Source organism: Scyliorhinus canicula, chromosome 5 (assembly GCF_902713615.1).
Source record: "Scyliorhinus canicula chromosome 5, sScyCan1.1, whole genome shotgun sequence".
In the NCBI taxonomy this organism is placed as follows: Eukaryota; Metazoa; Chordata; class Chondrichthyes; order Carcharhiniformes; family Scyliorhinidae; genus Scyliorhinus; species Scyliorhinus canicula.
The window spans coordinates 137,367,300-137,389,734 of NC_052150.1; the positions used below are offsets into that span (position 1 = coordinate 137,367,300).

Consider the following 22,435-nt stretch of genomic DNA (forward strand, 5'->3'; position numbering starts at 1 on the left):
TCCTCCATCAGGCTGGACAGCTTTGATTTGTGGAGCCTCATCCTGTTGTGAGCTATCTGTATCCCCAGGTACCTGAACTGCTTTGGATCATATTTTAAAGAGCAGTTTCTCCAGCCCTGCTCCTCCCCCTTGGGGGTTCATCGGGAAGATTTTGCTCTTCGCCAGGTTGATTGTGTAGCCTGAGGAGGCTCTGAACTCTCTAAGGAGTCCCGTTATCTTTCCCATCCTGGCCAGGGGTTTTGATATGTAGAGGAGCAGGACATCCACGTAGAATGAAACCCGGCTCCCTGTCCCCTCTCCGAATGCCCGCCCACCACTCCTCCAATTCATTTCTTCCAATTAAGGGGCAATTTAACGTGGCCAATCCACCTGACCTGCACATCTTTTGGGTTGTGGGGGTGAAACCCACGCAGACACGGGGAGAATGTGCAAACTCCTCACAGACAGTGACCCAGGGCCGGGATTCGAACCCAGGTCCTCAGCGCCGTAGGCAGCAATGCTAATCACTGTGCCACCGTGCCGCCCTTGTCAGATGGATCTTGCGGGGCGGCGGAGGAAAGGAGGTCCTCCTTCAGAGCGGCCGGCCTGCCGATTGGTGGGCACCGATCACGGGCCAGACCCCTTTTGAGGCCCTCCCTGGTGCAAGAACCCCCCAGCCGTGAATCTCGCCGCGCTGGTATGGGGGGGGGGGGGGGGGGGGGGGGTGGTTGGGAGAATCGCGTGCGGGTGCCGGTGTTAACCCTAACCCACCCGCCGTGGGGCGGGGGGAGAATTCCGTCCCCTAGCTCTAAATTTGTTTTTGCAGGCTACTCGCAGCTACCAAGTTCATTTTGGGTGAGCACGTGCTGAGCTTTTCTCTATGGTTGTTTCTTTCGCATGTTTTGGTGATTTTTCAGTTCCTCCGGTGTTGCAATTGTTGTTTGGCTCCCCCGTTGCCAGCTTTTAAGTAGCAATGATTTCAATTATTTATTATTTTTTCAAAAGCTGTTCGGCTACCTCATCGCCAGTTTTTAATGTGGTGGATTCAAGATCGAGTATGCAGGCCTTAAGAGGTTCAACAAAAACATAGAGCTTTATTCATGAAATGTTAACTCCACATGCTGCGATGCTAGACTGCCCATATGCCCGCGCAAACAGCCAATGATGTCATCTCTAATGACGTCACGCAACCGTTCTCTTAAAGTGCACCTGTTCAGCTATAAGGCTGCTTGTGAGGAAACACTCAAAACCCTATGAATACACATGTTTTTAATTGGACGTTTATTTATTTTGACAATTTTATCAGCTCCAAAGTGAATTTTCAGTTCCAAAGGGAATTAGGATTTTTTCAAGTCAAGTTTTAATGTCACTTTGTTTGTTTCGGCAGATGCATGATCGGATGCATGATCATCTCAAAAATTTCCCAATATGGCCATAGGGCTCAGGAGTTGTGTTCGTAGTGGATAAAGAAGTTACTATAAAACACTGGTTCAGCCTCAACTGGAGGACTGCGTCCAGTTCTGGATGCCTCATTTCGGGAAAGGCGTTAGCGAAAGTGCAGGAAAGATTCATGAGAATGGCACCAGGCACGATGAACTGCAGTTACATTGACTGGGACATTTGTGTCTATTTTCCTTGGAGAACAAAAGATTGGTAGGAAATTAGACAAAAAACATTCAAAATCATGAGGGGTCTGAACAGAGTAGATTGTGAAAAATGTTCCCATTGGTTGACCCAAGGGCAAGAGGGCACATATTTAAAGTAATTGGCAAAAGAAGCAATGGTGATGTGAGAAAAACCTTTTTTAATGCATTGAGTGATTTAGAATCTGGGAATTGTTTGATTTCTTAAGAGGAATAATGTATAGGGCTGTGGGGAGAAGGCGAGAAATGGTACTGGACTAATTGCCCCAAGAGACTCGGCACAGACATGGTGGGTCGAATGGCCTCCTATGCCTTAACAATTGTGATTCTGCGCATACTGGGTGATTGATCATGGGGGATATGGAGCAGGCATCCGGATGAGTGCGGGAGTGAGGGCTAGGGTGCTTTGCACTCGTATACTGAACTATGCCAATGTTCCAGCAAACCAAGGCAGTCCATCTAACTGGCCTACCTTGGCATCCACCAAGGAGACAGCGGTCCCCAACTTCAGCCAATCCCTGCTAGCCCACTATGAAAATAGCATGAGTGGGAACCGCTGGGCATGTGGCGGCATTGCAATGTTGGGAAAACTCCCAACTCACGATTCCAGCCTCAAAGGGAAGAATTCAGCCCCTCATGTCCAATGAACTTCCCCCAACCCATCAGCTTCTAAGTCCAATTCGAGCACCATTCATGCATCCTCCCAAACAACTCCTTTGCAATCTCACTTCTGCTCCACAGCTGTGTGTCCTGTCTCTGTATTCTGGCTGGCTGTGGCCAAGAAACCAATTTGAAAAAGTTCAGCCAGGAACTGCCAATACACTTGGCAAAGGTTCTCCAGGAAAACCATACCTTCAGTTTCCACAGATGCTGGATCTCCTCCAACTTACTTTCCACTTTGCAGGATAATTACGGTCAATATATATTGATTTATTTCGACAGCCATCCTTTGCTGCTTGGGTAATGGCATTATTCCTGGTAGTTAATGGCAATTGAAAATTTACTTGAATGGAGGTGAATCCAACAAATTGGGTTTCTCATAAGGGGTCTTGGGAGGCACAGATAGGAATTACTTCTTAAAAGGTGGGAACTACTTTTTTTCTGGCTGGAAGTGTTTATTATGTTTAACATGATCCATATTCATGTCCGGGTTCCCACTGGAAATGCTATTCCTTGCTTTGTAAAAAAATTGCACATAGTTCTCTGTTTGTTTATCAGGATAATATATTACCCAACAAAAAAAAAATTTCACGACTATAGACTGCCGAGTTCCTGATAAAATATTACATTCTTCAACGTAATTATTAACTTGACTACTTTCAAGCATTGGTTATTTTGCAAGCATCACCTCATGTGAAATATTGATGAATGGTTAGTTTTCCAAAGTGCAGGTAATCATTGAAGCATGATCTTTCCCCAACAGAGAGACGCCTTTAGTGACAGTAAATGATTATCTGGAGGTACAATGTAACTACAGTTAACTTGCACTGGTTATGTTGTAGGACATAAATGGAACCATCTTTCATTGTGAGAAATGTTACAGAAAGAAATATAGCTTTAGGGTAGATGGTCATGAGACGAATCCATTTCAAATAAAACATCAGATGGGCAGTTGACAAGATGGTGTAGACATTGGGGAGCACCAGGGTTGGCACAGCCAGATAATACAGGAGCAGCATGGGCTCCATCCAGGTGCCCCTCCAAGGTGAACCCCAGGGCCCTCTGGGCACTGACCGGGAGGAGGGGGCACTGGGTGCCAACCTCGAGCCATCCTACTGAGTGGCGACGGTGGTCACCCGTTCCCTCGTGACACACCCCACAGTGTGTTTCACAGTCAGCACCTAGAACAGGGTGGCACAGCAGGGCATGTGCAACCAGCATGTGCACCGGGCCCTACGGCCCCAGAGCCCCTAGAGAATGCCCGCCAGGGGCATCAGAGGACACAGAACGCAGTAGGCATCTGGCTGCTCCACCTTGATGTGCATTCTGGGGACACACATAGATGCAGCGGTAGAGCATGGAAGGCTAAGCAGATCAAGGGATCACTGAGAGGGCACTGGGGGGAAGGGGAGCCTGGGTACATTGTGGGGGGGGAGGGTCTGGGTGGGAAGGGGAGTGTGGGGCGGCACCATCGGGGGACTGCACCAGTTGGGGACACATGTAAATTGTTAATCTCGACCATGTGGTGCCTCTGGCTATGACCCCTCTGAAACTTTGTCCGCAATGCGGGCCTAACACCAATCCCATGCCCCATCACCCCAGACATGAAGGTCCTGGAGGCCTCTTCTCTACCACACCCCCAAGAGAAGGTGCTGAAGTGGGTGAATCAGAAGTGGGAAGTGGAGTAGGATGACAATGGTATGTATACACCAGGACTTGATAACGGGGCTGGCAAGGAGATGGGCAGCCTTCGATCGAGCCAAGCCGGCATTGTATAAACGCAACGCATGGTTTGGTGTGGTCTACCCGGCGAAGCTGCGGGCCATGCACAATGGCAGGGACGACTACTTTGAGACTGTGGCGGAGGCATTTGTAAAGGCAGATTGGCCTGGGACTGGACCTAATTTGCACATTGACGGTTTTTGACTGGGTTTTCCTTTTATGTTGTTCTTTCCTTTTGTGGGTGTTATGGTTAACTGTTTTGTGTAATAGGGGTTTGAGCCCCCCCCCCCTGTATACAAATAAGAAATAAATTAACGCCCGTCATTAGCAAAGAACATATATACACGTCCCTTCAGACCAAAACAAAGAGACGCGCGCCCCCCTCCCCCCTGGGTTGCTGCTGCTGCTGGCCATTTTCTACCGTTCTGCCAGGAAATCTAGGAATGGTTGCCACCTCCTGAAGAACCCCTGCACTGATCCCCTCAGGGCAAATTTCACCCTCTCCAATTTATTAAACCCCGCCATATCGTTGACCCAGGCCTCCATGCTTGGGGGCCTCGCATCCTTCCACTGAAGAAGAATCCTCCGCCGGGCTACTAGGGACGCAAAGGCCAGAATGCCGGCCTCTTTCGCCTCCTGCACTCCCGGCTCCTCTGCAAACCCAAATATTGCGAGCCCCCAGCCCGGTTTGACCCTGGATCCTACCACCCTCGACACTGTCCTTGCTACGCCCTTCCAAAATTTCCCCAGCGCTGGGCATGCCCAGAACATATGGGTATGGTTTGCTGGGCTCCCTGAGCACCTAATACACCTGTCCTCGCTCCCAAAAAACCAGCTCATCCTTGTCCCGGCCATGTGAGCCCTATGCAGCACCTTAAACTGTATGAGGCTAAGCCTCCCTCGCACATGAAGAGGAGGAGTTCACCCTTCCTAGGGTGTCCGCCCACATCCCCTCCTCAATCTCCTCACCCAGCTCCTCCTCCCATTTACCCTTCAGCTCCTGCATCACTTGGTATGTTGACCAGATCCTCCCCTCTCCAACCCACACCCCCGAGAGCACCCTGTCCTGAACCCCACGCGGCGGCAGCAGAGGGAACTCCGCCACCTGCCGCCTGACAACACCCTTACCTGCATGTACCTAAAGGTGTTCCCCGGGGGGGGAGCCCAAACTTCCCTTCCAGCTCACCCAGGCTCGCAAACTTCCCGTCTGCAAACAAGTCTTAACTTCCTAACACCTGCCCTGTGCCAACTCAGGAATCCGGCATCAATTCTCCCCAGGACAAACCGGTGGTTCCCCCGTATCGAGGCCCCCAACTCCCCCCTGTGCCGTCTCCATTGCCCCCAAATTTTGAGGGTAGCCGCCACCACCGGGCTCGTGGTATACCTCATTGGAGGGAGCGGCAGCGGCGCCGTTACCAGCGCCTCCAGGCTCGTGCCCACGCAGGATGCCATCTCCATCCTCTTCCATGTTGCCCCTTCCCCGTTCATTACCCACTTACGCACCATCGCTGCGTTGGCAGCCCAATAATACCCACAGAGGTTGGGCAGCGCCCATCCCTGCCCCGCTCCAAGAACACCCATCTCACCCTTGGGGTCCCGTGCGCCCACACAAACCCCGTAATGCTCCTGTTAACCCGCTTGAAAACGGCCTTCGGGATAAGGATGGGGAGGCACTGGAACAGGAACAGAAATCTCGGGAGCACCGTCATCTTGACTGATTGCACCCTACCCGCCAGAGACAGCGGCAACATATCCCATCTCTTGAACTCCTCCTCCATTTGCACCACCAGCCTTGTGAGGTTAAGCTTATGCAAGGCCCCCCAGCTCCTGGCCACCTGGACCCCCAAGTACCTGAAGCTACTCTCCGCCCTTTTTAGTGGGAGCCTACCAGTCCCCCCCTCCTGATCTCCCGGGTGTACAACGAACAGCTCGCTCTTCCCCAAGTTGAGCTTGTACCCTGAGAAATCCCCAAATTCCCTGAGAATCCTCATCACCTCTCGTATTCCCCCACCGGGTCCGCCACATATAACAATAAGTCATCCGCATAGAGCGACACTCGGTGTTCCTCCCCACCCTGCACCAGCCCCCTCCAGTTCCTCGACTCCCTCAGCGCCATGGCCAGGGGTTCAATTGCCAGCGCAAAAGCAGGGGGGGACAAGGGACACCCCTGCCTCGTCCCTCGGTATAACCAAAAATACTTTGACCTCCTCCTATTCGTGGCCACGCTCGCCATCGGGGCCTCATATAACAGCCTCACCCACCTGACAAACCCCTCTCCAAACCCGAACCTTTCCAGCACCTCCCACAAGTACCCCCACTCAACCCTATCAAAGGCCTTCTCCGCGTCCAACGCCGCCACTATCTCCACCTCCCCTTCTACCGCCGGCATCATTATAGCATTCAAGAGCCTCCGTATATTAGTGTCCAGCTGCCTCCCCTTCATGAACCCCGTTTGATCCTCGTGGATAACCTGCGGCACACAGTCCTCTATCCTCGTGGCTAAAATCTTCGCCAACAGCTTGGCGTCTACATTTAAGAGTGAGATCGGCCTGTATGACCCATACTGCAGGGGATCCTTGTCCCGCTTAAGGATCAAGGAAATCAGTGCCCGAGTCATCGTCGGAGGCAGAGCCCCCCCTTTCCCATGCCTCGTTGAAGGTCCTAACCAGCAGGGGGCCCAACAGGTCTGCATACATCTTATAAAATTCGACCGGGAACCCATCCGGCCCCGGTGCCTTCCCCGACTGCATGCTCCCTATCCCTTTGACCAGCTCCTCCAGCTAAACTGGCGCCCTCAGTCCCTCCACCTGTCCCTCCTCCACCCTCGGGAATCTCAGCCGGTCCAAAAAGCGCCCCATCCCCCCTTCTCCGCTGGGGGTTCGGACCGATACAGTTCCTCATAAAAGTCCCTGAAGACCCCATTAATGTCTACCCCCCTTCGCACCACATTTCCTCCCCTATCCTTAACTCCACCAATCTCTCTGGCCGCATCCCGCTTACGGAGCTGGTGCGCCAGCATCCTGCTCGCCTTCTCCCCATATTCATACACCGCTCCCTGTGCCTTCCTCCACTGAGCTTCCGCCTTTCTGGTGGTCAACAAGTCGAACTCAGCCTGGAGACTACACCACTCCCTCAGCAATCCCTCCTCCAGAGCCTCCGCGTATCTCCTGTCCACCCTCACCATCTCCCCCACCAGTCTCTCCCTCTCTCTCCGCTCTCTCCTCTCCCTATGGTCTCGGATGGAGATCAACTCCCCTCTAATCAGCGCCTCCCAGACCGTCCCCACTCGGACCTCCCCGTTGTCATTGGCCTCCAGGTATCTCTCGATACATCCTCGAACCCACCCGCCCACCTCCTCGTCCGCCAGCAGCCCCACCTCCAAGCGCCAAAGCGGGCACTGGTCTCTCTCCTCCCCCAGCTCGAGGTCCACCCAGTGCGGGGCATGGTCAGAAATGGCTATCACCGAATACTCAGCATCCTCCACCCTCGCAATCAGCGCCCTACTCATAATGAAAAAATCAATCCGGGAATAGGCCTTACGCACATGGGAGAAGTATGAAAATTCCCTGGCCCTCGGCCTCGCAAACCTCCATGGATCCACCCCTCCCATCTGGTCCATAAACCCCCTCAACACCTTAGCCGCCGCTGGCCTCCTACCCGTCCTGGATCTGGATCGATCCAGTGGCGGATCCAGCACCGTGTTGAAATTCCCCCTCCCATTATCAGACCACCCGCCTCCAAATCTGGAATCCAGCCCAACATGCGGCGCATGAAACCCGCATCGTCCCAATTCGGGGTGTATACATTGACCAGTACCACCCACTCCCCCTGCAGCTTGCCTCTTACCATCACATACCTCCCGCCGCTGTCCGCCACCACATTCAACGCCTCAAACGACACCCTCTTCCCCACCAGGATCGCCACCCCCCGATTTTTTGCATCCAGCCCCGAATGAAACACTTGGCCTACCCATCCCTTCCTCAGTCTAACCTGGTCCGCCACCTTCAGGTGCATCTCCTGAAGCATGGCCACCTCCGCCTTCAGCCCCTTCAGGTGCGCAAACACGTGGGCCTGTTTGACCGGCCCATTCAGTCCCCTCACATTCCAGGTTATCAGTCAGATCAGGGGGCTACCTGCCCCCCTCCCTCGTCGGCTAGCCATTACCCTTCCTCAGTTCGCCATGTGCCCGCGCCCCCCGCTCAGCCCGTTCCCCACAGCGCCAGACCCCCATCCCGACCCCCTCTACATGCTCCAGCTCCTTCTCGGCCATTCCAACAGCAACCCGGTACACCCCCCTATTCTCCCCCCCCCCCCAAGCTAGGGCCCCCCCCCCTAGCTGCGTAACCCCTGCCTTTGTACTTCCGTAAGTCAGCCGACTCCTGCTGACCCCGGCTGCTCCCGCCACCCCAATGACCCTCCCCAGTTCAACACAACCACCGCGCCTCCCCCCCCCCCCCAGTGCCGGCCCCGCCCACTGCTCCTCCAGCGCGGGAAAGAAGCCCGCACTTCCATCCTGAGCCCCGCCCCCCCGACCCAACACACGGGAAAAGACGGGCACATGACCCAACAGGACTGCGAACCACTCCCAAACTCTCAACCAGTGAGAAAAAAAACAGACGAAACAAAACGCCCAAGTAAACAGATAACAGTCCCAAAAAGCAAAAAAGCAGAACAGTAAAAAGGACATCATCAAATAGAACCGATAAAAGCGAAAGGATACCAAGGAGGACAGAGCCTCTGGGCTGTGTACACCGTTCCCCAATCCTCAGTTCAAGTCCAGCTTCTCTGCCTGGACGAAAGCCCAGGCCTCCTCCAGAGAGTCAAAGTAGAGCTGCCGGTCCTTATAAGTGACCCAGAGGCGTGCCGGCTGTAACAGGCCAAACTTGACCCCCTTCTTGTGGAGCACTGCCTTTGTCCGATTAAAACCAGCCCTTCTCTTTGCCACCTCCGCACTCCAGTCCTGGTAGATCCTGATCTCTGCATTCTCCCACTTACTACTCCTCTCCTTCTTCGCCCATCTCAGCACACCCTCACGGTCGACGAAGCGGTGAAAACGGACCAGCACCGCCCGTGGCGGCTCGTTTGGCTTGGGTTTCCGCAGCAGCACCCGATGGGCACCCTCCAGCTCCAAGGGTCCCTGGAAAGACCCTGCACCCATTAGCGAGTTCAGCATCATAGACACATAGGCCCACAAATCCGAACCTTCCAACCCCTCTGGGAGGCCTAGAATCCGCAGGTTCTTCTGACAGGCGCGGTTCTCCATCTCCTCCATCCTCGCTGACCACTTCTTGTGGAGCGCCTCGTGCGACTCCACCTTCACTGCCAGGCCCAGGAGTTCGTCCTCGCTCTCCGAGGCCTTTTGCCGAAGCTCTCGGATCTCCGCACCCTGAGCCGTCTGGGTCGCCATGAGCTTGTCCAGGGAGGCCTTAAGCAGTTCCAGGATCTCTGCCTTCAGCTCCCTGAAGGAGCGCTGAAGCAGCTCCTGCTGCTCCCGTGCCCACTGCTGCCACGCTGCTGATTCCCTGCCCGCCGCCATCTTGCCTTTCCTGCCTCACACCTTTCTCTGCTCCAAAGCCGATTTTTTGACCGCTCCGTTCCTGGTCCAGGCCATCCACTAGTGGAGAATCTTAGAGGAGGTGTTCCCACACGGGGAAAAGTCCAACCAGTACCGCTACGGGCTCGTAAAAGAGCCCAAAAGACCGAAAATAGCGGGAGCTACCGAACGTGCGGCTTAGCTCCGCATTACCGCAACTGGAAGTCCTGCAAACGGAATGTTGAGGGGGTGGAGGATAGTTGTGAGCTGTGTGGGATGGGCCCAGCCAATCATGTCCATATGTTCTGGTCCTGCCCAAAGTTGGAGAAATATTGGGGGTAGTTTTCAGCACCATGTCTGAGGTTCTGCTTGTCGGCTTGGAGCCCTGTCCCCATGGAGGCCATATTTGGCGTGTCAGACTTGCCGGAGCTGCAGTTGGGTGTGGGGGCAGACCCATTTAGCCTTCGCCTCGTTGATTGCTCGCAGGCGGGCCTGTTGGAGCGGTGGACTGCTTCTCCCCACTGTGTGTGGTAGTGGTTGGGAATCAAATGGAGTTTGTGTATTTGGAGAAGGTGACGTTTGCTCTCAGAGGGGCGGATGAGGGGTTCCTCCAGAGATGGGGTTTGTTTATTTTCAACTTGAGGACCTGGTTACCATCAAGGGGTAGTGGGAGGGGTGGTGTGGGGTTTGGGTGGTGTGGGGCGGGGGTCGTGTGTGTTTGTAAAAATGTTAAATTGTTGAAATTTGAATTAAAAATATTTTAAAAAAAAAGAATTTATTGCCATTTGTCAAATTAAGTGTCCTGTTTAAAATCCCTTCTGGCCACTTTTAACTATTTTCCCATTATGTACACGCATGATATTTTCACCTTTAAATACTCTTGCACTTTTTTTCCTTGGCATAAAATTTTATTTAACTTAAATAGCACATATTTTTATTAGATGGTGGGATGTTAGCATTATTGGCTGGGCCAGCATTTGTTAGCTAACCTGAATTGTCCTCGAGGTGGTGATGGTGAGCCACCATCTTGAATCGCCCCAGGCCATCTGATGTAGGTACACACAAGGGTTGGTAAAAAGTTCATTCCAGAGTTGTCACCCAGCGACAGTGAAGGAATGGCTGTATCCTGTCATGTAGTGCTCCTCTGAAGTTTTGTGAAGTTTTATTGTGTTAGGAGCACTGTATAAATTGTTATTTTTCCATTTATGATAAAAGCAGTGGAGAGTTTTCCCCCTGAATTCCATTAACTTCAAATTTTAAGGGTCTATAACACCATTCTTGGTCAAAAGCTGCTTTGGCGTCACAGGCAGTCACTCTCACCTCCTCGTATATTTCCTTATCATCCGAAGATCACTCGTCTCAATTTCAGTGGATTTTAAAATTGTAGGTTTGTGTAATGGGTGGCCAAGCTTTGATAATACATTTATGCCCGAATGGCAACTTGAAAATTGACACTACGGATGGCTGACACAGATTTCTCCCTTATAGTAATATTTGTTGTCCTTTGCAGGACTGTGGGTAGTAGGTTCACTCTTCAATTTGCTAATTCACTACTGTTTGAGTTAAGATCAATGTTTGCAAACAATGTCTAAGACTGTTGATAAAAGCAAGTTACTGTGGATGCTGGAACCGAAAACAAAAACAAAAAATAGTGGACAACCTCAGCAAGTATGACCGTATCTGTGGAGCGATAAGCGAGCTAATATTTCGAGTCTGGATGATTGTCCACTATTTTCTGTCTTTGTGCCTGATACTGTTGAGTCAGAAGTAGGTATGTTTGCAGATGACTGCACAATGTTCAGCAACATTCACGACGACTCATAAAATGAAGCAGTCCATGTTCAAATGCAGCAACACCTTGACAAGTGGCAAGGTACATTCTTGCCGTACAAGCCAGGCAATGACCATCACCTACAAGAGAGGATCTAACCATGCCCCTTGACATTCAATAGCATTATCATCGCTGAATCCCCCCCCCCCCCCCCCCCCCCCCGGCCAACCAAGCCTGTCCATCATCTACAAGACACAAGTCAGGAGTGGAATGGAAAACTCTCCACTTGCCTGGATGAGTGCAGTTCCAAAAACACTTACGAAGCTTGACACCATCCAGGACAGCGCAGCCCACTTGAGTACTCCTCCTTCCACAAACAATCAAACTCTCCACCACTGGTGCACGGTGGCAGCCTTGTGTACCATCTCCAAGATGCACACACCAAGGTTCCAAACCAATGACCACTGCCATCCAGAAGAATAAGAGCACCAGACTGATAAGCTTGAGGAGATACTTGTCAGGAAGGAAGATGTGTGTGCGTTTTGAAAAACTTGAGGATAGACAAGTCCCCCGGGCCTGACGGGATATATCCAAGGATTCTATGGGAAGCAAGAAATGAAATTGCAGAGCCGTTGGAAATGATCTTTTCGTCCTCGCTGTCAACAGGGGTGGTACCAGAGGATTGGAGAGTGGCGAATGTCGTGCCCCTGTTCAAAAAAGGGAATAGGGATAACCCTGGGAATTACAGGCCAGTTAGTCTTACTTCGGTGGTAGGCAAAGTAATGGAAAGGGTACTGAGGGATAGGATTTCTGAGCATCTGGAAAGGCATTGCTTGATTAGGGATAGTCAGCACGGATTTGTGAGGGGTAGGTCTTGCCTTACAAGTCTTATTGAATTCTTTGAGGAGGTGACCAAGCATGTGGATGAAGGTAAAGCAGTGGATGTAGTGTACATGGATTTTAGTAAGGCATTTGATAAGGTTCCCCATGGTAGGCTTATGCAGAAAGTAAGGAGGCATGGGATAGTGGGAAATTTGGCCAGTTGGATAACAAACTGGCTAACCGATAGAAGACAGAGAGTGGTGGTGGATGGCAAATATTCAGCCTGGAGCCCAGTTATCAGTGGCGTACCGCAGGGATCAGTTCTGGGTCCTCTGCTGTTTGTGATTTTCATTAATGACTTGGATGAGGGAGTTGAAGGGTGGGTCAGTAAATTTGCAGATGATACAAAGATTGGTGGAGTTGTGGATAGTGAGGAGGGCTGTTGTCGGCTGCAAAGAGACATAGATAGGATGCAGAGCTGGGCTGAGAAGTGGCAGATGGAGTTTAACCCTGACCGGTGTGAGGTTGTCCATTTTGGAAGGACAAATCTGAATGCGGAATACAGGGTTAATGGTAGGGTTCTTGGCAATGTGGAGGAGCAGAGAGATCTTGGGGTCTATGTTCATAGTTCTTTGAAAGTTGCCACTCAAGTGGATAGAGCTGTGAAGAAGGCCTATGGTGTGCTAGCGTTCATTAGCAGAGGGATTGAATTTAAGAGCCGTGAGGTGATGATGCAGCTGTACAAAACCTTGGTCAGGCCACATTTGGAGTACTGTGTGCAGTTCTGGTCACCTCATTTTAGGAAGGATGTGGAAGCTTTGGGAAAGGTGCAAAGGAGATTTACCAGGATGTTGCCTGGAATGGAGAGTAGGTCATACGAGGAAAGGTTGAGGGTGCTAGGCCTTTTCTCATTAGAACGGAGAAGGATGAGGGGCGACTTGATAGAGGTTTATAAGTTGATCAGGGGAATAGATAGAGTAGACAGTCAGAGACTTTTTCCCCGGGTGGAACACACCATTATAAGGGGACATAAATTTAAGATAAATGGTGGAAGATATAGAGGGGATGTCAGAGGTAGGTTCTTTACCCAGAGAGTAGTGGGGGCATGGAATGCACTGCCTGTGGTAGTAGTTGAGTCGGAAAAGTTAGGGACCTTCAAGCAGCTATTGGATAGGTACTTGGATTAGGGTAGAATAATGGAGTGTAGGTTAACTTCTTAAGGGCAGCACGGTAGCATTGTGGATAGCACAATTGCTTCACAGCTCCAGGGTCCCAAGTTCGATTTCGACTTGGGTCACTGTCTGTGTGGAGTCTGTACATTCTCCCCGTGACTGCGTGGGTTTCCTCCGGATACTCAGGTTTCCTCCCACAGTCCAAAGATGTGCAGGTTGGGTGGATTGGCCATGAAAAATTGTCCAAAATTCTATGATTAACCTAGGACAAAAGTTCGGCGCAACATCGTGGGCCGAAGGGCCTGTTCTGTGCTGTATTTCTCTGTAATAATACCTAGGAATGCCACCACTTGGAGGTTTCCTGCCAAGTCACTCATCATCTTGACTTGGAAACATATCGTTGTTCCTTCACTGTCGCTGGAGCAAAATCCTGGAACTCCCTCCCTAACCGCATTGTGGGTGTACGTACACCTGAAGGACTGCAGCGATTCAAGAAGGCAACTCATCATCACCTTCTGAAGGGCAACTAGGGATGGGCAATAAGTTCTGGCCTAACCAGCGACACCCACATTCCGTAAATGAATCAAATAAATACTCTATTTCAATGATTTGGATCGTTGGTACACGTTTGCATTTCGAAACATTCAGGAAATGGTGATTGAAGAGAGATGGCACATTTTTTTAACAAAAAAACCTGTTTTATTCATAAATTTTCATGAATTTTCTGGCAAAATTTATTTGGACTTCAAGTGTCAATGAGCCATGGCAAAAAGCTGCCGCAGTCTGAACATTGAATAAATTAATGCAATTAATGTTATGCAAAAGATTCATTGTGTTCTTACATTGTTAACACTGGTAAATATTGAAACGTCAACATTTTTTAGCAAATACAACAAAAGGCAACAGAAGATGAATCATATACACAAACCCGGTAACAGATTTTATCAGAATAATGTCTGACTTAATCACATCTCTTATGCAACTCTCTTCATTATTTCTCTCACTTCCAGCTTTGACTTGACTGTGCTTTTAAGTGGGACAGAATGCGTTTGTGCCAATGAAACCAAAACATTCTGGAGTTCAAGTAACTACAACTCTTTCCTCAGCAATGATACTTTACTGAATACCAGCCTGTCCAAAAGTGGCAACTTTACAGCAAGAGCGAACCTCTCCCTAAGCACAGGATGTATAAGCAGGTAAGGCAGTATGTAAAGTATGAGACTTCTGAGGTCTGTTGTTCCTATCATTGGCGGTTCCATTTCATTTCTATCAGCAATGTAGTCCATCCACATAAGATGTCTTCTTTCAGCTGGTGAAGTTTCACTCTCTTTTAAAGTGAGGTAATGGATTATCTTTGATACTGCATGGTACAAATATTGGAGCTGAAAGCTGTCGACACTGGTGGCTGACTTGAAAATCGTAATAAAGAACAAAGAGAAGTACAGCACAGGAACAAGCCCTTCGGCCCTCCAAGCCTGTGCTGACCATGCTGCCCGTCTAAACTAAAATCTTATGCACTTCCTGGGTCCGTATCTCTCTATTTCCATCCTATTCATGTATTTGTCAAGATGTCCCTTAAATGTCACTGTTGTCCCTGCTTCCACCACCCCCTCCGGCAGCGAGTTCCAGGCACCCACTGCCCTCTGTGTAAAATATTTGCCTCATACATCTCATCCAAACCTTGTCCCTCGCACCTTAAAGCTATGCCCCCTAGTAATTGACCCCTCCAGCCTGGGAAAAAGCCTCTGACTATCCACTCTGTCTATGCCCCTCATAATTTTGTAGACCACTATCATGTCGCCCCTCAACCTCCGTCGTCCCAGTGAGAACAAACCGAGTTTATTCAAACTCTCCTCATAGCTAATGCCCTCCATACCAGGTAATATCCTGGTAAATCTCTTCTGCATCTTCTCTAAAGCCTCCACATCCTTCTGATTGTGTGGCGACCAGAATTGAACACTGTACTCCAAGTGTGGCCTCACTAAGGTTCTATACAGCTGTAACATGACTTGCCAATTCTTATACTCAATGCCCCGGCCAATGAAGGCAAGCATGCCGTATGCCTTCTTGACTACCTTCTCCCCCTGTGTTGCCCCTTTCAGTGACCTGTCACAGTACACCTAGATCTCTCTGACTGCCAATACTCTTGAGGGCCGGAATGTGGCGACTAGGGGCTTTTCACAGTAACTTCATTTGAAGCCTACTTGTGACAAAACGCAATTTTCAATTTCAATTTCAATTCAAGCCGGATCACCTGCAGCTGCATCCTCAAGCAGATAACGCCAAAAAGGACTTTGAACATTGGCTAGCCTGTTTTGAAGCGTACATCGGGTCTGCGCCAGACACAATTCCAGAAGCACAGAAGCTCCAGATCCTTTACATGCGGCTGTGCTCCAATGTCTTTCCACTCGTCCAGGACACACCGACCTACGCAGAGGCCATGGCGCTACTGAAGGAAAACTACGCTCAACGGACCAACAAAACCTGCGCCAGACACCACCACCTCCATGCGGCGCCAACTTCCCGGTGAGTCGGTGGAAGATTTCTGGCGCGCTCTGCTCGCACTAGTTAGAGACTGTGACTGTCAGGCCGTTTCGGCCACGGAACACTTGAATTTGCTAATGAGCGATGCATTTGTTACGGGCCTAGTGTCTGACTACACCCCCAGTGCCTCATAGAGGGGGCCACGCTTGACCTCGCGGCAACCAAAAGACTAGCGCTCTCACTTGCAGTTGCATTACGCAACATTCAGGCCTATGCCCCCGACCGCGCGGCCCACCCCCTCTGTGCATCGTGGACTCCGCAGACGGCCACCCCATCGTGGACCCCATCAGTGACCGCCCTCAGCTAACCCCACGTCTGTGCCGAATGGCGGCCAACCAACCCTGGGGGGCCCAAATGCTACTTCTGTGGGCAGTCAAAACACCACCGGCAGTGCTGCCCGGCGCGGAGCGCCCTCTGCAAGGCCTGTGGCAAGAAGGGACATTTAGCTGCAGTGTGCCAGGCCCGCTCAATTTCCGCTATTGTCCTGGCACCTCCCATGTGCGGCCAGTGGGCGCCACCATCTTCCCCTCCTCGGGCCACGTGCGGCCCGTGGGCGCCGCCATCTTGTTCCTGCCAAGACCAACGGGTGCCGCCATCTTGCCTTCCTCACGACATGTGCAGCCCCAGGGGGCCGCTATCTTGCCTCCCCCACGACACATGCCGCTCGTTGGCGCCGCCATCTTACCCGACTCAGGACCCCTGCCCATCGGGCACCTCATCCAGCCGCTCATCGCCTGCAACCGCCGCCGACCAGCCGCGCCTCACCTCGGTCATGATTGACCAGTCTCGACCACACAACCTCGCGACTGCTTCAACTAAAGTGAAAGTTAACGGACATGAGATCCCCTGCCGTCTGGACTCTGGGAGCACTGAGAGCTTCATTCACCCCGATACGGTAAGGCGCTGCTCCCTCGTGGTACACCCCGCTAACCAGAGAATCTCCCTGGCCTCCGATCCCACTCCGTGGAGATCCGGGGGTACTGCATCACCATCTTCACTGTCCAGGGCATGGAGTTCAGTGGCTTCCGCCTCTACGTCCTCCCCAACCTCTGCGCTGCCCTGCTACTCGGCCTGGGCTTCCAGTCCAACCTCCAGAGCCTAACCATGAAATTCGGCGGGCTCCTGCCACCCCTTACTGTGTGCGGCCTCGCGACCCTTCAGGTCGACCCACCTTCCCTTTTTGCAAACCTAACCCCGGATTGCAAACCCATCACCACCAGGAGCAGACGGTACAGCGCCCAGGACAGGGCCTTCATCAGGTCTGAAGTCCAGCGGCTGCTTCGGGAAGGCATCATCAAAGCCAGCAACAGCCCCTGGAGAGCCCAAGTGGTAGTGGTCAAAACTGGGGTGAAAAACAGGATGGTCGTTGACTATAGTCAGACCATCAATTGGTACACGCAGCTTGACGCATACCCCGTCTCTCGCATATCTGATATGGTCAATCAGATTGCACAGTACCGGGTCTTCTCGACAGTGGACCTGAAGTCTGCCTACCACCAGCTCCCCATCCGCAAGGCGGACCGCCCATCCACTGTGTTCGAAGCAGACGGCCGCCTTTACCACTTTCTTAGGGTTCCCTTCGGCGTCACCAACGGAGTCTCGGTCTTCCAACGTGAGATGGACCAAATGGTTGATCGGTACTAACTGCGGGCCACCTTCCCGTACCTGGACAATGTCACTATCTGCGGCCATGATCAGCAGGACCATGACACCAACCTTGCCAAATTTCTCCACACCGCCACTCTCCTCAACCTCACGTATAACCAGGAGAAGTGCGTGTTCAGCACGACCCGCTTAGCCATCCTCGGCTATGTGGTTCAGAACGGAGTTCTGGGGCCCGATCCCGATCGCATGCGCCCTCTGGTGGAACTCCCTCTCCCCCACTGCCCCAAGGCCCTCAAACAGTGCCTGGGGTTCTTTTCGTATTATGCCCAGTGGGTCCCAAACTATGCGAACAAGCCCACTCATCCAATCCACTGTCTTTCCTCTGACAGCCGAGGCTCACCAGGCCTTCAACCGTATCAAGGCCGACATCGCCAAAGCCGCGATGCATGCAGTCGACGAGACGTTACCATTCCAAGTGGAGAGCGATGCATCAGACATCGTTCTGGCCGCCACCCTCAACCAGGCAGGCAGGCCTGTGGCGTTCTTTCCCGCACCCTCCATGCCTCCGAAATTCGGCACTCCTCCGTCGAAAAGGAGGCCCAAGCCATCGTTGAAGCTGTGCAGCATTGGAGGCATTACCTGGCCGGCAGGAGATTCACTCACCTCACTGACCAATGGTTGGTTGCCTTCATGTTTAATAACACACAGTGGGGCAAGATCCAAAATGATAAAATCTTGAGGTGGAGGATCGAGCTCTCCACCTATAACCACGAGATTTTGTATCACCCCGGGAAGCTCAACGAGCCCCCCGATGCCCTATCCCGCGGTACATGTGCCAGCGCACAAGTGGACCGACTCCGGACCCTGCACGACAACCTCTGTCACCCAGGGGTCACCCGGTTTTACCATTTCATCAAGGCCCGCAAACTGCCCTACTCCATCGAGGAAGTCAGAGCGATCACTAGAGACTGCCAGGTCTGCGTGGAGTGTAAACTGCACTTCTACCGATCAGACCGTGTGCGCCTGGTGAAGGCCTCGTGCCCCTTTGAATGCCTCAGCGTTGACTTCAAAGGGCCCCTCCCCTCCAGCGACCGCAGCACACACTTCCTCAGTGTGGTCGATGAATACTCCCGATTCCCCTTTGCCGCCCCATGCCCGACATGACGTCTGCCACCGTCATCAAAGCCCTCAACACCATGTTCGCTCTGTTTGGTTTCCCCGCCTACACCCACAGCGACCGGGGATCCTCATGCATGAGCGATGAGCTGCGTCAATTCCTGCTCAAAGGGGCATTGCCTCGAGCAGGACAACCAGCTACAACCCCAGGGGAAACGGACAGGTGGAGAGGGAGAATGGGACGGTCTGGAGGGTCGTCCAGCTGGCCCTCCGGTCCAGAAATCTCTCGGCCTGCCCCTGGCAGGAGGTCCTCTGCGACGCACTTTACTCCATTCGGTCGCTCCTGTGCACCGCGAGTAATGAAACCCCCCATGAACGTCTCTTTGCTTTCCTCAGGAAGTCTACCTCCGGGGTTTCACTCCCGACATGGCTGGCAGCTCCAGGACCCGTTCTCCTCCGCAGACACGTTTGACTCCACAAAGTGGACTCGTTGTTTGAGAGGGTACAGCTACTTCACGCCAACCCACAGTACGCTTACGTAGCGTACCCCGACGGCCGCCAAGACACAGTCTCCCTCAGGGACCTGGCACCAGCTTATTCCACACACACCCACCCACCCCCACTCCGACCCGGTGCCACCCTCCCTTCCCCTGGCGCACCGCAGCCCCCGCTCCGGGACACTCTGTCCTCCCCTTGCCCACACCCGGTGATGAAGAGGATTTCGACACGCTCCCGGAGTCACCAAAGACCAAGCTGCCGCCGTAGTCACCACCAGCACTGCGGCGCTCTCGACGACAGATCAAGGCACCGGACTGCTTGAATTTGTAACATTATCTGTACTTTTAAAGCACAATTTCCTGTATATAGTTCGACACCACCCCCGCTGGACGCATTTTTAACAGGGTGTGAATGTGGTAGTCACCACTGATGTATATATTATATATATAGGATGTCGATTTAGGTGCTTTATGGTAAGGCCCTTGTACTACAGGTACGGGGGTAGAGCCTTGCCTGCTGGCTCCGCCCAGTAGGCGGAGTATAAATATGTGTGCTCCCCGTACAGCAGCCAATTCGTCAGCTGCTGTAGGAGGATGCACATCTCAGTGTAATAAAGCCTCGATTGCATCCTACTCTCGTCTTTGCATAATTGATAGTGCATCAATCCCCATCTGTGACCTTATGATGGAGGACAGGTTATTGATCAAAACAGCTGAAGATGGTTGGGTCTAATGTCACGATCTATGTTATAACTGGACAGGAAGATCCGAGAATGGCACCAACCGTCCTTTCATTCCTCTCAAAATTGCTTTCTTGAATGTTACTGCTTTGAGCAGAGCTATGAGAGCTGCCTTCTCACTGTACCCCTGTCCCCAACTGCTTTTAGTAGTGCTGTGGGAGATGTTCCCTCTCCAGCGGTTTATCTGCATGGGTTGCTCTGACTTCCAATTAAAACTAAAGAACAAAGGAAAGTTTTTCCCCTTACGCGTGTCTCTGGTTGCCAAGCAATTATTTTTATTCCACATACCTAGCTCCCTCTATCACAAGAGAAACACAGTTGGAACTTAATCAACTTCCACACACTCAAACACCCTTTGTCCAGCATGAATTTAATTCTCGGTCCCTTCCAGGCACAGAAATATTAAATTAAACCCACCTAAAGTATACCTTATTTCTAATGTTTACCAGTACAAATATAAATCCCTTAAAACTACCTTTGTTTTCCTAATATTAAGTCACTACCCCATGGAACTCCAGTAGTGATGTCCTGGGACTGAGATGATTGGTCCTCAACAACCACAACCGTCTTCCTAGCCCAGGTTGCTTCATGCATTGTGAAAAACCTGTTCCTAGTCTGCAATGTTACAAACAGCTATGATCAATTTTCTTATTTTCAGTATCTTTTTATGTAGCTTTGAGATAAATGATGTCGGTGTTGCAAGCAGCAAAGCACTATCTTTCTTAAATGCCATTTTCTTGCTTCTCCCACCAGCAATATTTTGGCTTCTCTAAATGTAATTGGCAATTTCTGTTGGGGTTTGGGCTATCTTGTGCAAAGGCACTGGGCCCATTTTGAATTAGGTTTACGTTAACCAAGCATTTTTCATCAGCAGGTGGAATGATCAATCTCTCCGTATCCATGTTCATGGCCACTTGCATTGCTTTAAAAATATTGATGCTGTTCTGCCTTCATGTTATTCCTCAATGAGACTAGCTTTTGCCTCATGTGCTTAGTTTCTTTCTGATGAAACCTTTTTATTGTTGACAGATGCTTTGGCAGTGTTTGCTTATTATATGGAGATGGCAAAAGTCAAATGGCTGTGTATCAAACAATTGGACCATACATAAGGGACATTAGTTTGATGCTTATAGCAGATCAAGTACAGACCCGGAAACCATTCCTGCTGGAAGTATGTGGGTATTTGGCTAGTCCTGTGGAAAATGCTATTGGTAAGAAGAAAGATCCTTTTATTAAATTGTGTCGAATAACAAATGAACAGAAGCCGATGTACGAAAGTTAAAATTCATTTAATTATAAAATAAATGCAAAATAGATTAGGATGTGCTGTATCCTGCCGATATTTCTCGGTTGAGGCTATTTGTGTGAGATTGTTGAGCAGTAAATAGGCCTTTGATCCTTGCAGCGGAGCTCAATCAGGAAGAGGCAGGAATTTGTTATATCCAATCTCAAGATGGAAGTGACTGTGGTAATGCTGCAGCAGTTGGAAATTCGAAGTTGCATCAAGGAATGGACTGCTCAGTCCAACAGTTCCATGCTGCCATTCAGGTTTTACATGAACCTCCTCCCTCCCTACTTCACCGAAACCAGGGGAGGGCTGGATTGGCTCAGTTGGCTCGACAGCTGGTATGTGATGCAGAGCAAGGCCAACAGCTGGGGTTCAATTCCAGTTAACCGGCTGAGGTTATTCATGAAGGCCCTACCTTCTCAACCTTGCACCTCACCTGAGGTATGCTGACCCCCAGGTTAAATTACCACCAGTCAACTCCCTCAAAGGGAACTGCAGCGTCTGGTCATCTGGGACTATGAATAATAATAATAATCGCTTATTGTCACAAGTAGGCTTCAATGAAGTGACTGTGAAAAGCCTCTAGTCGCCACATTCCGGCGCCTGTTCTGGGAGGCTGGCAAGGGAATTGAACCCGCGCTGCTGGTCTTGTTCTGCATTACAAGCCAACTGTCTTCACCCACTGTGCTAAACCAGCCTCTAGGCAATATTACTTGACATTTACTTTACTCACCTAACTATAATGGTACACCTTTTTATTCCATTCTTTGTATGATTAACTGTACTATGCTATTCTTTAACTGCATCTTGTGGCACTGTATTTCATGTTCTTACCACTTTTTGGGTGAAGAAATCCCTTGAGAATTTTCCATTTGGGTCTATCTTATTTCTTTATGTAGTTTTGGACTCCCTCACAAGTTGTACATCATGTTCTTGTCTTCCCTATCAAACACTCTCAGAAGGAAGTTCTTTCTCCTTGTCATGTTGAGAAAGATACAATCTCCTTCATTAAAAATCAGTTCCTCTGGCCATGACTAGGTGCAGTGTGATTCCATCACGGAGAGAGCGAGAGAGAGCCACGTAAAGCACCTACCTGCATCCCTGAGACCACTTCAGACAATTCACATGACATTTAAGGAACATGACCTCAACCTTCAGGCTCTGGCCCACTGGTTTCCAGGTGGATCTGGGATGCACAGGGTTGCAAACATGCCTGATGGTTATTATTCCTGACTTATTCTCCTGCATGCACGCCATTTCCCCCACCTGGCCTGACTCCCCATTTTTATTCCAGGAGCTCTAAATGTATCCACCTTTCAGAAGTATGCTGTAGTATTTTTGCT

General features: G+C 50.9%; 1 protein-coding gene across 1 annotated transcript in view; it reads left to right on the forward strand.

Annotated features, from left to right (window-relative positions):
- Nucleotides 1–22,435, forward strand: part of LOC119965686 — a 130,593-nt gene that overhangs the window by 55,181 nt on the left and 52,977 nt on the right. Inside the window, exons 3-4 of the mRNA XM_038796447.1 lie at nt 14,313–14,498; nt 20,834–21,015. Coding sequence (XP_038652375.1) covers nt 14,313–14,498; nt 20,834–21,015 — 368 coding nt within the window. The remainder of the gene's footprint in view (nt 1–14,312; nt 14,499–20,833; nt 21,016–22,435) is intronic.